Source organism: Oncorhynchus tshawytscha, linkage group LG03, assembly GCF_018296145.1.
Source record: "Oncorhynchus tshawytscha isolate Ot180627B linkage group LG03, Otsh_v2.0, whole genome shotgun sequence".
In the NCBI taxonomy this organism is placed as follows: domain Eukaryota; kingdom Metazoa; phylum Chordata; class Actinopteri; order Salmoniformes; family Salmonidae; genus Oncorhynchus; species Oncorhynchus tshawytscha.
The window spans coordinates 22,369,628-22,386,992 of NC_056431.1; the positions used below are offsets into that span (position 1 = coordinate 22,369,628).

The following is a 17,365-nucleotide window of genomic DNA, read 5'->3' on the forward strand; positions in this document are numbered from 1 at the left end:
AACTCGCTGTTTATTAAACCTTAGAGGCAAGGCGGTGGCGGCAGCAGCAGCACCGGCATAGAGATATTATGGACACGTTAGGGAGGGGGGATTGGTTGACGATCTAGGAAGGACTCAGACAGGGTTTTGTCTAGAAGGGATTTCGCTTTTGTCAAAGTGGACTTTTCGTAGCAGGTTTAGGAGATCTTACGCGGCAGGTTAGGAGAATTAACGTTGCAGGTTAGGAGAATTAGGTTTAAGGTTAAGAAAAGGGTTAGGGTTAGCTAAAATGCGAAAAAAAAACAAAAAACTTTTGAGGTCAAATGTAGACATGACCCTCAGACAGTGAGGGAGCTGGTGTCATGCAGAGTATAGACCTGCCTCAGTATATCACTGCTAAGATAGCACTGTATGGCTGCTGTTAGCTTCGTTTGCAGAGTCAGTTGATGCATATTTCCAAAATATAATTGAAGGAGAGGAAGCTTCAGCAGTACTGTAGCCTCGTCATTTTGAAAACATGAGCATTTATGTCCGCTTGTTCTCATGTTGTCTTTTTGGTCTCATCTCCTTTGCTCCTTCTATGCTGTGTGCAACTTTATCATTTACACACACACACACACCAAGCCCCTCCCCCTGTCACTCACAACAACAAAGATGAGAGATCAGTTCTTCCTCTCTGACAAGCAGTTTCAGCTGAGAAGGGTGCAATTGCGTCCAGAAGACAGGCAGTCCCGCTCATAAAGGTATACATATATAGGTAGGAGCTACCCGAACCCCATTTATGGTGAGTTTGGACATTTACAAGCGAATGTGAATGAGAGACATTGTGTAAATGAACAGTACTAGCTCTGGAGCAGCATACACCCTGTGTCTGTGAGGAGTCTGGAGTCGCTAGGGCAACCTGCCTGCCTGCTCTGTGAGAAGATGGGGGAGGAGCAGACTGGCCAAGAACCAAGAGGAGAAAAAAAATGCAAGAAAGTCTAAAAATAGCAGTGACAGCACAGATAACTCATCCAAAGGGGCTTTGACTTCTCGAACACAGCAGAAAGCCAACACGATATGATGCCCTGTCACCTTATTAATTCAGCCACTTAGATAACTAGCAAGTTAAACTTAGGGATCGTGTTATTGCAGAATGCTTGGTTTTTCATACAGCAAAACAAATATGACAGGCATCAGAAATATCTTGCTGCGTTTTGTAAACGCAGATCTCAAATGCTTTCTCATTGGAGTTTCTGCTGGGCATCAGAACTGATTTCTCCACTTGGATGAGAATTCACAAACGGGCATTCTATCAGCAGACAGTGTTCTGACTGACGTGTAGCTACTTTTCTCTGCTACTTTTATAGGTGTAGCTAGCCTACTTTTCTCCAGTAAAATGCAAGACTTGAACAAAAACATTAGGAAATGTAGCTGGCTACATTCTTTCTATGATATATACAGTACGACTGCCATGCATAGTTTTTTTGCCTACTTGTGTGGCTGCCAGCCAAATAGCGTTGCACTTCTGTTGTCATCTAACGAAAATGAGGCTATTTTCTGCTGAAGGTGTTGCACTAATGTATTTTCTGTGAACGAAAATTGTGGTTGCAAGTCCCTGATCACTCTGTTGAAGCAACAAACAACAAAACCACGGTTGACTCTCAATATAAAACGCGACCCCTGTCAATACACAGCCGGACACACCTGCTTCATCTTCTAACGTATTGCACAAATTGACTGCAGGTATATACTTAAAAAGTAGTTACAAATATTCAAATACCGTCAATACCGGTATTGAAAAAACATCCTGTGGCTATTTCCAAATAAATACCGGAGTATGCGGTATATGGTATATACGGTATACCGCCCAAGTCTAATTCCTTCATCTGCAGGAAAACCTCTTTATACTTCTATTGGTACATTGTTTTGCTAGGACTCTGGTACACAGCAGGCTGGATAGGTAGCTAGGACACCGGTAGACAGTGTCCTTTGCCTCCACCTGTCAGGCACTGCTTTCCCACAGTTCTGTTAACGACGGCGAGGGCAGGTCTTCGGCAATTGGCAGTAATCACACACTATTGTTTCAACTCTGTATTTGCATTTGAGGTTTGGTCTAACAGAATCGGTCGTATGGACACCGAAACACATTGAGTCATTATTTTACTGTAATAGAGGAGAAATGAACCTTTCTATTGATACCCTTTTTAGGTAGAGCAGGCACTACTAAAACAGGAGTATCAATGAACATTGATTCTGGAAAAGGAATGCTCAGGTTGTCACGCGGGGCATTGCGGTACTATGTGTCCCACTAGTAACATTGTAGCCAAAGACTTACACTAGCTGTCTAGTCTGTGTTTTATAATTGTGCTAAAATCATCAAACACTATCATATAGGAACATATAGGAACTATCACATAGGAATTGGAAACTCGTTCCCATTCTGAACAAAGTGGACAAGCTAGCATGCTGTCCAAACAGTTGGAGACGGACAGAAGGGGGTGTTCATAACAATTCAACTGCTCCATCTTGTCATCTAGCAAATAGAGCCAAGTTGGCTAAACTTGGAAGTATAAAGATTAGCTGGCTACTCACTAGCACGTGGGCTTGTGCTTGAGAGATTGATTATGAGACCTGTGTTCATTTCCTAGAAATTTAGTCAGTATTAGTGAATGTGTATTAACCATGGTTCTGGTTAAATTTGTAACGAAACTGGCATTTTCATAAACACACGATGCCCAACACGTATCAACCCCAGTTTTCCATTTAGTTTCTTTCCTGTGGTAGTGTGTGTTTGCGTGCGTTTGTGTGACTGTCTTGGTGTGTGTGTGCGTGTGTCTATTTGCAGGCAGGGTGAGCCTCACTGTACACATCCCTCCTGTTGCCGTTTGTGTCCCTTCATTTCACGCTCTGACGTCCCTGCGTGAATCCTCCTCTTCCCCTGGCTCATTATCAACACTGTTCAATGAGACACACACACACACACACACACATGGGGTGGGGGGACAAATCATTATTCAAATAATACAGGGGGTCAGTGCGTACGCTACAACACCTTTGTTTGTATATTTATGACAAATAACTAAGTAAACCACCAAACACATCCAGCCTGACCTGGATCAATGAGGTACTCAGCACCGCGGCGGCTGAGATGCCAACCAGGGGATTTGGGGATTGAGAATGCGAATGGACCGTCTGTTGTTGTTACAACGGCATCATGCTCACCCTCCTCCCTCTCTTCTCTCATCTTCCTTGGCAGGGCCAAGTGTGCACGGAGCCGAATTCGGCCCCCTGCCCGACAACATTACAGTGCTGGAAGGAGAGAGCATCATTCTGAGGTAACTCTTTGATCCTACACCTGCACCTACTAATTACATGTTGAAGTTGTTCGTTTTTCTTCACCTGTCATCATGCCGACAGGTTAATTGCCAATCCAATGTCATACAAACCCCATGAGGTATACCCCAACTAGGTTGAACAATGTTCCTCAGCAAAACTGCCATCTTGTCAATATCCTGGACTTCGAGGCCTTCATAAAAGCCTACTGTCTATCAACATTTGAACTCTTTAACCCGCGGACAGGTGTCATTCCAAATCTGGTCGCCATCGCTGTCATCTCATATCGCCTAGCCCCAGAACCATAGACTGCCACAGGCTCCTGTAGTTGATATATGATGCCTTTCATACTTACAGGCTCATCTATTCATTGCATGGGCGATTAAAGGTAATATCACTGGCATAGATGAGGCTTATTCACTGGAGACCGTGTGATCTACCTCACAGAGAATTATTATTATTATTTTTTTTTACCCTGGCCACATCAATTAAACATAAGCGCTCAGGCTTATCCTCTCCTGGCCTGGTCCCCAGCTGAAGCTTCTAAGGACATCTAGTGGTGAAGGACAGTACTGTAGTCATAATGTCACAAAACATTTCTAGTTCAGAAACTGTGAAAATTACATTCCAAAGTCAAAATAATATTTATATTCATACATACGTATAGACTGAGTGTAAAAAACATTAGGAACGCCTGCTCTTTCCATGACAGACTGACCAGGTGAATCCAGGTGAAAGCTATGACCCCTATCTGCTTCAATCAGTGTAGATGAAGGGGGAGAGACAGGTTACAGAAGGATTTTAAAGCCTTGGGACAATTGAGACATGGTTTGTTTATGTGTGCCATTCAGAAGGTGAATGGGCAACATAAAATGTTGAAATGCCTTTGAACGAGGTATGGTAGTAGGTGCCAGGCTGACCGATTTGAGTGTGTCAAGAACTGCAACGCTGCTGGGTTTTTCATCCTAAACAATTTCCTGTGTGTATCAAGAATGGTCCGCCACATTGTTTACATCAAAAGTTAGGTAGCAGCAGTAACTACCACTATCAGCCCTTCTCTCCCCCTCACCAATGTCTCTCCTAGCTCTTCATCTGCTTCCTCCAAAACACAACTATATTTTACCCAGGTGTATTGCCCTCGTAGTTTCAATGAAGAAACATACTGTATTTTTTTATGAACCTTGTGCTAGGTATGTATTAAAAACCTTACATTACGAGACCTGGCTAGTGGTTTGTTTACGAATGCTAGTGCTGACTCTTTGTGGTGATAATATTGAATTGCATATACTAATTGCAACAGGATGATCAAAATGTCATTTGAAATTAATTCAAATTGAACCTTTAAAATATTCCTTTCCGCACTCACTCATGATAGTGACATTTGCGACCTGACCAAATTCATATAGAAATTTGAGTTATAGATCTGTCGTCGTCTTTGAAAGCAAGTCTAAGAAGCGGTAGATCTGGTATATGTGCGCTATTTCTATGCTTGCTGTTCTTATGTTTAGTCGTTTCAGCATCTTTTGCTTTTGGTTTTGTACACTAATGTCAAAAGGCTGAAAATACAATATTTTTGGTTATTTAAAATATATTTCACAGCAGTTCAGATGGTACAATGATTCTCTACACGGCTTGTTTTGTCACATAAACTGAAATTAGGCGAACTACTAGAATCTTAGCAACCAGAAAACAAGTAATTTCTGCATATTGAAACTTTAAGGCCTACCTTCATTACAAGGGTAGGGCTTGCACTAATCCATCTCATGACGCATGTACAGTAGCTGTAAAAGTCAAATCTGGTATCCATCAACATGGTTAGCCTCATTAATTGTCTAATGAAAAAGATGGTAACACTTCTTAAAGGGTCCTTATTACAGTGTAATTACATATGTAATTACACATGTAATTACACTGTAACATGTATTCTAAACAATTGTAATCATTCATAGTTACCCTGTAACTGGTGGTAATTGCAGCCTGTAATTACAGAGGTGTAACAACGAATGCTTGTTACCATGCTTGTTTCTAATTTCAAAGTTTACAATAACATCCGACTCACCAAATTTCAGCCTGCACAAACCACATGATAAGTGTTAGTGAATTGAAAACCGACCACCTCAGTGACCCAACTCTGCAATAAAGGGCTCTGGAATTTGATGCCCAGTCCCAATAGCAAAAAAAAAAAAACGGATTAAAAAAAGGTTCACATAAAAAAAAAGAGCTTGCACAGATCAAGTTAACTTTTGAGTCAGTGTTGTAGTACTCGAGACAGTCTTGAGACCACATTTTGAGTGTCTCGATCTTGTCTCATTGTCGGATGTCAGTCTGAGGGTCAAGAGCGCTCTGGAGAAGGTTTTCATCAAAGATCTCTCTGTACTTTGCTCTGTTCATCTTTCCCTCGTTCTTGACTCACAGTCCCTGATGCTGAAAAACATCCCCACAGCATGATTCTGCCACCACCACCACCATGCTAGTGATGGTGCCAGGTTTCCTCCAGACGTGACACTATGCATTCAGGCTAAAGAGTTCAATCTTGGTTTCATCAGACCAGAGAATTGTGTTTCTCATGGTCTGAGAATCCTTTAGGTGCCTTTTGGCAAACTCCAAGCGGGCTGTCATGTGCCTTTTAGTGAGGAGTGGTTTCCATCTGGCCACTCTACCATAAATACCTGATTGGTAGAGATGGTGCAGAGATGGCTGTCCTTCTGGAATGTTCTCCCATCTCCACGGCGCAACTCTGGAGCTCTGTCAAAGTGACAACCAGGTTCTTGGTCACCTCCCTGACCAAGGCCCTTCTCCCCTGATTGCTCAGTTTGGTCAGACGGCCAGCTCTAGGAAGAGTCTTGGTGGTTCAAAACTTTTTCCATTTAAGAATGATGGAGGCCACTGTGTTCTTGGGGACCTTGAATGCTGCAGAAATGTTTTGGTACCCTTCCCCAGATCTGTGCCTCGACACAATCCTTTTTGCTCTAACATGCATTGTCGACAGTGGGATCCTTATATAGACAGGTGTGTGCCTTTCCAACTCATGTCCAATCAATTGAATTTACCACAGGTGGACTCCAATCAAGTTGTAGAAACATCTCAAGGATGATCAATGGAAACAAGATGCACCTGAGCTCAATTTCGAGTCTCATAGCAAAAGGTCGGAATACTTATGTAAATAAGTTATTTCTGTTTTTAATTTTGAATAAATGTGCAAAAATTCATAAACTGCTTTCACTTTGTCCTTTTGGGGTATTGTGTGTAGATTGAGGAGGATTATTATTATTTTTTATCCATTTGAGAATAAGGTTGTAACGTAAACAAATGTGAAAAAAGGGAAGGGGCCTGAATGCTTTCCGAATGCACTGTGTTATCGCCATGTTTGCACAGTGGCGAACCTATCGGACCTAGGCCTTCAGTGTGTGACTGAAGTAATGATGCTGAAAAGACAGCAACAGCTATACCAGCGCACTCATGTAGGAGAGTAAACTTTTTTGTAAAACACAGAGGGCCAGTGGTGTAGTGGAGGCTATATGTAAGTACAAGCCTTATACCACTTTCCTTTCAGTATATTCCCTTCTTAATCCTCACTGATGCGTATCAAATTAGTGGAGTGGAGATATACGATTGATCAATTATGTAGTACAATAGTGAAATGATGCACAAAGTAGCCTGCACAATCGCAAAGCATGTAAAGTATATTCACATGCGCTGTGCATGTGCGGGCATTCCAACGCACACAGCTCTCAACTGGTTATGAAATGGAGCAGCTCACAGAAGAATGTCATCGGTAGTGGGTAGGGTAGGTAGGAAAGCCGGTTCAATGTATGATATCTACCAGAAAATGCTAACTAAGGCAACAAGGGGTATGCAAACCAGGTATTGAAAATGTTTGGTCCGAAGTCTTGGTTAGTCGGCTATTTGTTTTTCCACTCACATGGTACAGGTGTCTTTTTTTAAGCCCATAACCATGTGTGTGAGGTGTATACTTTTGTTTGAAAGTAGATTTGTTTAAGACTACCAAGAATCACTCTCTTTTCGAAGGTCGAGAGCCATGTGTCCTCCGAAACACAACCCAGCCTGCTTCTTGACACAACGCACATCCAACCCGGAAGCCAGCCGCACCAATGTGTCGTAGGAAACACCGTACACCTGGCGACCTGGTCAGCGTGCACTGTGCCCGGCCCGCCGCAGGAGTCACTAGTGCGCAATGAGACAAGGATATCCCTGCCGGCCAACCCCTCCCTAACGACGCTGGCACAATTGTGCACCGCCCCATGGGCCTCCCGGTCACAGCCGGCTGCGACAGCGCCTGGGCTCGAACCCAGAATCTCTGGTGGCACAGTCTTAGACCACTGCGCCACCCGGGAGGCCAAACTACCATTCAAACTACCACCCGGGAGGCCAAACTACCATTACCAGTGACCTATTGGCCTTTGAGAAGGCAGAAATAGCCACATGTTTTTTTGTAAAATCGGTCCCACCCATTACAAGTCAAAATGTGATTGGTTGATTGCGCTGTCACTCCGAAATGTTGCCCTAACACAGTTGAATGGCAGATGCCTTCTGTCTAGCTTCTGATGGCCTAACCAATGGCTGACTTATCTAGCTAGATTTCCCCAGAGACCACAAAAGAAAAATCCTGATTGGATCTTTTATCTCTTCAGTGTTAACCCTTCCCAACAAAAACTGAAGAGATTAAATCTGAACATAATTAAAAATAATAATATAATTCAAATCATAATTATTATTTTATAAGAAGGCCCTCATTGTTCCCCACTGTGTTTGGGTTAGTAATAATTTGTAGAGTGGCTCAATTTGCCCTCAGCATGCTTTTTTTTAAACCATTCGAAAAGTCTAAAGATGGTTAACTTAATTAACCTATTGTGACCATTGACTCAGTGACTGAAAATATTTCTGCTTTTGGAGATTTCTTTCTAAAAACCCAGTGTGGTGTCACTCCGTGCATATGTACGCGGTTCTATGGACATAATTAACAACCTCGAGACAATGCACAATATCATTGAGGAGACGCTTATGGCTTGCTCTGATGTTGAATCCCTGTGTACAAATATCCCCCACCACCCAGCCTGTCTTAGTCATCGACCCACTGGTACACTCACTAGCACTAACTGTATTGTTGAACTTGCTCAGATTGTTCTGACTAAGACATTTGTCATATTGGAAAATGACATATTCATTGACCAGAAGGGAACTGCTATGGGTAGTAAAATGGCACCAAATTATGCCAATCTGTATGTGGGGTTGTTTGAGAGGAACGTGATTTTCAGCCCTAACAATCCATTCTTGCACCATATCAGACTCTGGAAACAAATCAAATCAAATTGTATGAGTCACATGCTCCGAATACAACAGGTGTTGACCTTACAGTGAAATGCTTGCTTACCAGCCCCTAACCAACAATGCAGTTTAAAAAATATGAATAAGAATAAGAAATAAAAAGAACACGTAATTAAAGAGCAGCAGTAAAATAACAATTATCGAGACTATATACAGAGGGTACCGGTACAGAGTCAATGTGCGCAGGCACTGGTTAATCGAGGTAATTGAGGTAATATGTACATGTAGGTAGAGTTATTAAAGTGACTATGCATAGATAATAACAGAGAGTAGCAGCGGTGTAAAGAGGGGGAGGAGGGGGGGACAATGCAAATAGTCTGGGTAGCCATTTGATTAGATGTTCAGGAGTCATGTCTTGGGGTAGAAGCTGTTTAGAAGCCTCATGGACCTAGACTTGGCGCTCTGGTACCGCTTGCCATGCTGAGGCAGAGAGAACAGTCTATGACTAGGGTGGCTGGAGTATTTGACCATTTTTAGGGCCTTCCTCTGAGAACTGGTATAGAGGTCCTGCATGGCAGGAAGCTTGGCCCCAGTGATGTACTGTACTCTGTACTGCCTTACGGTCGGATGCCCGGGCAGTTGCCATACCAGGCAGTGATGAAACCAGTCAGGATGCTCTCAATGTTGCAGCTGGAGAACATATTGAGGATCTGAGGACCCATGACAAATCTTTTCAGTCTCCTGAGGGGGAATAGGTTTTGTCGTGCTCTCTTCACAACTGTCTTGGTGTGCTTGGAGCATGTTAATTTGTTGGTGAGGACCTTGGACGCTCTCAACCACAGCCCCTTTGATGAGAATGGGGGAATGCTTGGTCCTCCTTTTCCTGTAGTCCACAATCATCTCCTTTGTCTTGATCATGTTGAGGGAGAGGTTGTTATCCTGGCACCACACGGCCAGGTCTCTAACCTCCTCCCTTATAGGCTGTCTCGTTGTTGTCGGTGATCAGGCATACCACTGTTGTGTCACCTGCAAACTTAATGATGGTGTTGGAGTCGTGCCTGGCCGTGCAGTCATGAGTAAACAGAGAGTACAGGCGGGGACTGAGGGGTCCCTGTGTTGAGGATCAGCGTGTCGGATTTGTTGTGACCTACCCTTACAACCTGGGGGCGGCCCATCAGGAAGTCTAGGATCCAGTTGCAGAGGGAGGTGTTTAGTCCCAGGGTCCTTAGTGCCCTCAAAGCTAATCAATAAGCTATGGTGTTGAACGCTGAGCTGTAGTCAATGAATTCTCACATAGGTGTTATTTTTGTCCAGGTGGGAAAGGGCAGTGTGGAGTGCAATAGAGATAGCGTCATCTGTAGATCTGTATGCAAATTGGAGTGGAGAATAGTTTAGCTCGTCTGGTAGGCTTGTGTCACTGGGCAGCTCTTAGCTGGGCTTACCCTTGTAGTCTGTAATGGTTTACAAGCCCTGCCACATCCGACAAACATCAGAGTCGGTGTAGTACGATTCAATCCTAGTCCTGTATTGACGCTTTGTCTGTTTGATGATTCGTCGGAGGGCATAGCGGGATTTCTAATAAGCTTCCGGGTTAGAGTCCCTCTCCTTGAAAGCGGCAGCTCTAGCCTTTAGCTCAGTGCGGATGTAACCTGTAAATCCATGGCTTCTGGTTGGGGTATGTACATACGGTCACTGTGGGGACGATGTCATCGATATACTTATTGATTAAGCCAATGACTGATGTGGTGTACTCCTCAATGCCATCGGAGGAATCCCAGAACATATTCCTGTCTGTACTAGCAAAACAGTCCTGTAGCTTAGCATCTGTTTCATCTGACCACTTTTTTATTGACCGAGTCACTGGTTCTTCCTGCTTTAATTTGATTTGGAAACAGGAATCAGGAAGATAGAATTATGGTCAGATTTGCCAAATGGAGGGTGAGGGAGAGCTGATAGAAATTTGGTAAAACAGATTTAAGTTTCCCTGCATTAAAGTCCCCAGTCACTAGGAGCAGCGCCTCTGGATGAGCGTTTTCCTGTTTGCTTATGGCGAAATACAGCTCATTGAATGCGGTCTTAGTGCCAGCATTGGTCTGTGGTGGTATGTAGACAGCTATTAAAAATACAGATGAAAACTCTCTAGGTAGATAGTGTGGTCTACAGTTTATCATGAGATACTCTACCTCCAGGCAAGCAAAACCTTGAGACTTCCTTAGATATCGTGCACCAGCTGTTGTTTACAAATAAACATAGTCCGCCCCCTCTTGCCTTACCAGACGCCGCTGTTCTATCCTGCCTAGCTAACATGCAATCATTGGAAAATAAAATCGATGACCTACGAGGAAGATTAAACTGCCAACAGGACATTAATACAAACAGCCAGCTGTATGTTGATAATGTCATCGTTCATCCACGACTCGGTGAAGCATGAAATATTACAGTTTTTAATGTCCCGTTGGTAGTTTAATCTTCGTCGTAGGTCGTCGATTTTATTTTCCAATGATTGCATGTTAGCTAGGAGAACGGATGGCAATGGGGGTTTATTCAATCGCCTAAGAATCCTCAGACTGCAGCCCAACCTCTGTCCTCTTTTTTTCCCGTCTTCTCTTCACGCAAATGACAGGGATTTGGGCCTTCAAACGCTTCATTGATGACGTATTTGTTCTATTACAGAGCACAGCAGGAGAACTTCATCAATTCCACTCCTTAATCAATACAAGCAGTAAACCTTTGAAATTCACCCTCACCTTTGATGCGAATGAAATACGTTTTCTTTACATTTTGATTAAGAGGGAGGGGATGGTTTTAGCACGGATCTATACAAGAAGCCGACAGACAGGAATTCCCTGTTATGAGGAGACAGCTTCCACCCTACACCCCTAAAAAAAGAGCCTCCCCGTTAGCCAATACAGTTGCACACGCAGGATTTGTAGAACACAGAGTGACTATGACAAACAAGCCGACTGTCTGGATTAGCATTTCAGACAGCAGGGTTACCCAGAGGAATGGCTGCAAGACGCAAGGGAACGTTATAAAAATATGACCAAGGATGACAGCCTCACGCCCAAACCTCCCCGCCCTCCTGACCAACGTGTTAAATGCTTCCTTCAATACTCCCCACTTGGTAAACAGTTTGACCACATTATTAAAAAGCCCTAGCACATATTGAACACTGATCCACAACTGGGGAAAAAAGGTGAAAGCCTCCACAGGTCGTCTTCAGACGCTCCCCCAACATCAGTGGTGAGGTCTGATCTTCCTCCAGTGGCACGTGATACCATTCTAGACAATGTGCCAGACGGTGTGCCAGACTTTAGATGTGGCGGATGTACCCAGTGTAACTTTACGAACAAATGCACAATGTTCAATCACCCTATTACGGGCAAGGCCATTAAGATACAAAAAATGTGATATACCTGATCATGTGTATTTGTGGTCTATGCTATGTAGGAAAAACAAAACGAGCTCTGAAAACAAGGATAGCAGAACACAGGAGTCATATCAGGACCCTTGATCAGAGAAACCTTGTGGCTGCGCATTTCATGCAGGCTCGTCACAACATTAGCTATTTGAGACACATTGGCATCGAACATGTTAAAAGTTCTAGTTTTGAGGAGAATTGTAATTAGAGAATTGTATTAGATTCACCATTTGTGTACCACGTCTCCTAGAGTTTACATTAATATGTCACTTTGATTTGTCTTGCCTTCCAGGTTACCCACTAGGTCATTTTGTAAATATATATTATTTTCTGGAACTACTACGTGTACCCATCTCATTGTTATTAAATGATTAGAGATACACAACTTTTTTTTGCACCCACCATGCGTCATGTCCGCAAATGGTCACATGAGGTGAAATGTGTATATTTTGGGACATGAGCACTCAGTTAGTTTGACCTGACCAAGATCCGTTTCGGATCAAAACGTTGTCAATAAATCAGTGAATTGGGAGATTTAACAGCGTGCGGGCCATCTTGTTCTATAACTATACACATCATCCTGGAGCCGCCACCTCCCGCTACTAATTTTACTTTCCATGCAGGCAATTGTTTTGCGATGCTTCTTTGGGAAATCTGTCAACTTTCATTTTCAAAAATAGATTTGTCCTCGGTCGTATTTTGAGCAGGGGAAAACAACTACACTACGTTAGCTAGCTTATCTAGCTAGCCTTTTACAGCCGCAATGGAACAGCAGTTGTTTTCAAACGCATCGGATGTTCTTTGGGGTTCCAGGGTTCACTTCTGCTCCTCCTCAAAAATGTCTATGCTATCTTTGTTCATACATAAGCACATACAGACTCACCTCAATATATGTATAGTATGTTCCGTAGTTTCCCTGGCGCCGTGTGGTCACCTAGGCAGAGAGCTCTGTAAATATTGTACTTATGTACTTTTTTGTTGTTTTTTGGAGGGGGAGAGGGTTGACTGTTGTGGGGGTTGATCACTTACTGTACATCTTGTGGTCTTGAGTCTCAGAGTTGCAGAATTGGGATCAAAAGTCATATTTTTGTCTTATAGTTAGCTAGTTAACTGGCTGTTTGGATTCAAATAATGCAGCCCCGGCTTTATAGCTTCATCTATCGAGAAGAATTAAAACAAGTACTGGATGCTGTGGCCAGAGATGGCAGAAGAGGCTCGGGGACTGTTCTTAACCACTGCCAAGATGTGGTGGCTTTTTGTGCACTTTTCAGCAGCCGTAGCATAACCCAGGCAATGGAGGACCAGTACTTACAGAAGAGCGGGTCATATGGAGGAAAAGCAGATGCGGTGCACTGAAAAAGCGCTCCGGGCCTGTTTGTCAGACTGTCTTTGTTTCTCTCTGTCTGTTCTACTGATGCCCCCTCCCTCCTCTGAAGCTACACTGCCTTTCCAATCCAAACTGCCTCAACTCCCAGCCTTTCATCCCATGCCAAATAGAGACATTCAATATCCATCTCTACCATCTAAATTTAAATGTGTTGTTTCTTTGTTTTAATTGTTATACGCTTGGAGATTATTTTCTGTAATGAAAAGCGCTATTCAAGTGAAATAAATGATTATTAATAAATTATCTGGGTCTTGTCTCATCCCCTGTTTCCCCCCCCCCTCCATCTCAAAGGTGTAAAATCGACGAGGAGGTGACCCACAAGGCGTGGTTGAACCGCTCAAACATCCTGTTTGCGGGGACAGACAAGTGGTCGCTGGACAGACGGGTGTCGCTGGTCAACAGTAACACTAGTGACTTCTCCATCCAGATAGAGAGGGTGGAGGTGGCTGACGAGGGGTTGTACACATGCAGCTTCCAGGCCAGCAACAAGCCCCGCATAGCCCACGTCTTCCTCATTGTCCAAGGTGAGTCTCCCTGGTGGGGGGGGGAACAGCATGTTTCTGGACAAGAACAGCATAACGAGTTAGGATTTGGTGACAACAGCCAGGGGGAAACCGAAAAAGCATGACTTTATCTTTCTCTTTGTCCATTGACTGTTTACAGGGTAAGTATGCAAATATTTAGATGTATTAGCCCTTTAATTGCTATATTTGAATGTGTTTACAGTACTTATTGTACTTGGTTCTGTAATGGGCACGTACCACTTTATTTACGGGATTATTTATTCACCTCCAGGTTTTAGTCCAGCAATTGTAAACACAGCTTTACTTTTACTTTACAAAAAAATGTAAAGTGACCCAAGGCCTTTGTTAGTGTTGTGCAGTGGATGGAGCCTTGGACTGAGCAAAGAAGGCAGCCAACCGAGTCCTTAGAAACTGTGCCTCGAGCCAATACATTAGCACTGATGCAAGTTTACCTCAGAACTGAGAAGGGTGGGTAGATCCTGGGGTAAGTGGGTAAGACGATATGGGCGGCTATACAGTAGGCTGTCCAACTGCCTGACTGAATAATTGACAGTGCAGGACCAGATCTGGGCCTATCGTCAAGGCAACGGTGGAGTGAGTGAGAGTTTGACTGATCCTGAGTGACGTGATTTATTGGCGCCCGGCTGCTCGGCTGATGGATTGCAGACCTTTTCTCCCTGCATGTGTCAATTGTTATGTATATTGTACCTTGTGTACTAGCATATCACAGTAATACAAGACCGGCGGAATAAAAATGAAAAATATTAGGGTATATATCAACAGCCAACACACACACACACATACACACACACATACACACACACACACATGCTGCTGTAGAGATGGAGAGAGAGAGAGCAAGCTGGGCACGTTTCAGCAGTCTAGTGACTGTGTGTGTGTGTGTGTGTGTGTGTGTGTGTGTGTGTGTGTGTGTGTGTGTGTGTGTGTGTGTGTGTGTGTGTGTGTGTGTGTGTGTGTGTGTGTGTGTGAATACAGTACTTGCATGCGTGTGTGTCTGTATATAGGCAGGGTGCAGGCAGGATTACCCAGAAGGCTAAGCCAGCCACTCTCCAACAGACTGTTCACACAGTGCAGGCGCCAAGGAGAAGCATTTATCCGCAGGGCAAATGGGCACACAGATGACCATGTTTCCCTAGTTTCCAAGTCGCCTCCAATTTCAGTCTTAACCGCGATATCACACAATATAATTACACCCCAGAGTCACTGCATCAAACTGTGATGGCCATGGTGGGGTAGCGATGGCTCCAATCTTTGCTTTATCGCAAGCGTATTTTCGCCTGGCCAGAGTTAAAAATGGGATCCTGTAGTTAGATGCTTCGCAGAAAAACAGCCTCATGGCCAAGCTCATTAAAAGCAACGATAATGGGCCATTTAAATTCAAGGGCCATCTAGTTATCTATCTAACTATATGCATAGTGCCTGCTCTGGAATGGCAATTTAGAGCAAAACAGCATTTGATGGTGGTCATGCTGTGAAAAGGAAAAAACAAAGCAACTACCAAACAGAGAAACTTCTAGACCTTGAGTGAAGATTTCCATCCCTATATTCAACACCAAAGTGAAGAACATTCTATAGCTTTGTCTTGTTATAATAGTAGTCAGAGAATCCGTGTTTGTCATTAGTAGTATTTTTCTTTTGGTGACCCCTTGCTTTTATGCTTGTCATTTCAGTTTTATACCTTGTTTATACCTTGCAAACAGTGAGGGGAGGGCAGCTTAGGTCTAGTTCCACTTTTTTGTCAAGTCATGACTGTCAACAAAACCCAACTCTTTCGTCTTGCAGTGCCAGCCAGAATCGTCAACATCTCCCAAGACGTGTCAGTGAACGAGGGGGGCAACGTATACCTCTTCTGTCTGGCGGTGGGACGACCTGAACCCACTGTCACCTGGAAGGAGAACAAATGTAAGACGCCTGTCTCTGTCTCCTGTCGTAGTACCCAGTCCTCATGTCTCCTCTCCCAGTTGTCTGTCCCTTTACCAGTCTCTGTCTCCTGTCACAGTACCCAGTCCTCATGTCTCCTCTCCTAGTTGTCTGTCCCTTTACCAGTCTCTGTCTCCTGTCGTAGTACCCAGTCCTCATGTCTCCTCTCCCAGTTGTCTGTCCCTTTACCAGTCTCTGTCTCCTGTCGTAGTACCCGGTCCTCATGTCTCCTCTCCCAGTTGTCTGTCCCTTTACCAGTCTCTGTCTCCTGTCGTAGTACCCGGTCCTCATGTCTCCTCTCCCAGTTGTCTGTCCCTTTACCAGTCTCTGTCTCCTGTCGTAGTACCCAGTCCTCATGTCTCCTCTCCCAGTTGTCTGTCCCTTTACCAGTCTCTGTCCCCTGTCGTAGTACCCGGTCCTCATGTCTCCTCTCCCAGTTGTCTGTCCCTTTACCAGTCTCTGTCTCCTGTCGTAGTACCCAGTCCTCATGTCTCCTCTCCCAGTTGCCCCTCCCTTTCCCAGTCTCTGTGTCGTGTCCTTTGTCCGCTGTCGTAGTTGTACTAACTAGTCCCTGTTCCCAGTCCCTTGTTTCTGTCCGCTGCCTGTCCCCTGTTTCTGTCCTTGGTTTCTGTCATCGTCCCCTACCCTCTGTCCCAGTCCCTTTAAGTGTCCCATGTCCACTGTCTCCTGTCTCTGTCACCTGCCCGTGTTACCATTTCCATCACACCCAAGCTGTGGCTGCTAGTTCCCTCTCATACACACCACACACCCACCCACACACACCCACCCACACATCACATCACACATAATTATCCACAAATAATGCATGCCAGCCACAATCATCAGCATCTGTCACCATCCTCACTGTCACCGCCTTCACCATGTCAACAATGCTAAAAATGATGTTTGTCATTAGAACACTATTTATACATTGGTTTCGAGGGTGGTCGTGATAAAACGTCTAACAAGCTAAGTCATATCCATTTAGATTTGTTCGTGAAATGATTCCTATCCTATTACCATGTCCGCCACCGTCAATGGTAAGCTTTTAAATGATTTATTTCATGCTGATGCATCTCATAGAATGTGTTGAGCATGTTGAGGTTACCCTGCTAGGCGTTAGATAGGTTTAGCACGGTGTTACACTGTGTTACAGTGACCTGCTGGGGGTGCAACAGCTTGGAAGTAGCTGGGAGTCCTGCTCCATCTTCTCTCTATGGCCTGATAACACACACACACGCACACACACACACACGCACCACACACACACACGCACCACACGCACGCACACACACACACACACACACACACACACACACACGCATGCACGCACGCACACACACACACGCACACGCACGCACACACACACACACGCGCGCACGCGCACACCCTTAAAGTACATTACAGCCACTTGCTGTGCTTGTCTGCAGATGTACAGCAGTTCTTCCTTGTCATCACTATACTCCCCCTCCCTCGTTCCCTCACACACACCCCTTCAGTTTGCAGTGTGAG

The 17,365-nt window shown here is 44.3% G+C and overlaps 1 protein-coding gene across 1 annotated transcript in view; it reads left to right on the forward strand.

Annotated features, from left to right (window-relative positions):
* LOC112246081 (igLON family member 5) overlaps positions 1 to 17,365 on the forward strand; it is a 170,147-nt gene that overhangs the window by 132,263 nt on the left and 20,519 nt on the right. The window contains exons 2-4 of the mRNA XM_042312420.1: positions 3,218 to 3,296; positions 13,680 to 13,912; positions 15,716 to 15,835. Coding sequence (XP_042168354.1) covers positions 3,218 to 3,296; positions 13,680 to 13,912; positions 15,716 to 15,835 — 432 coding nt within the window. The remainder of the gene's footprint in view (positions 1 to 3,217; positions 3,297 to 13,679; positions 13,913 to 15,715; positions 15,836 to 17,365) is intronic.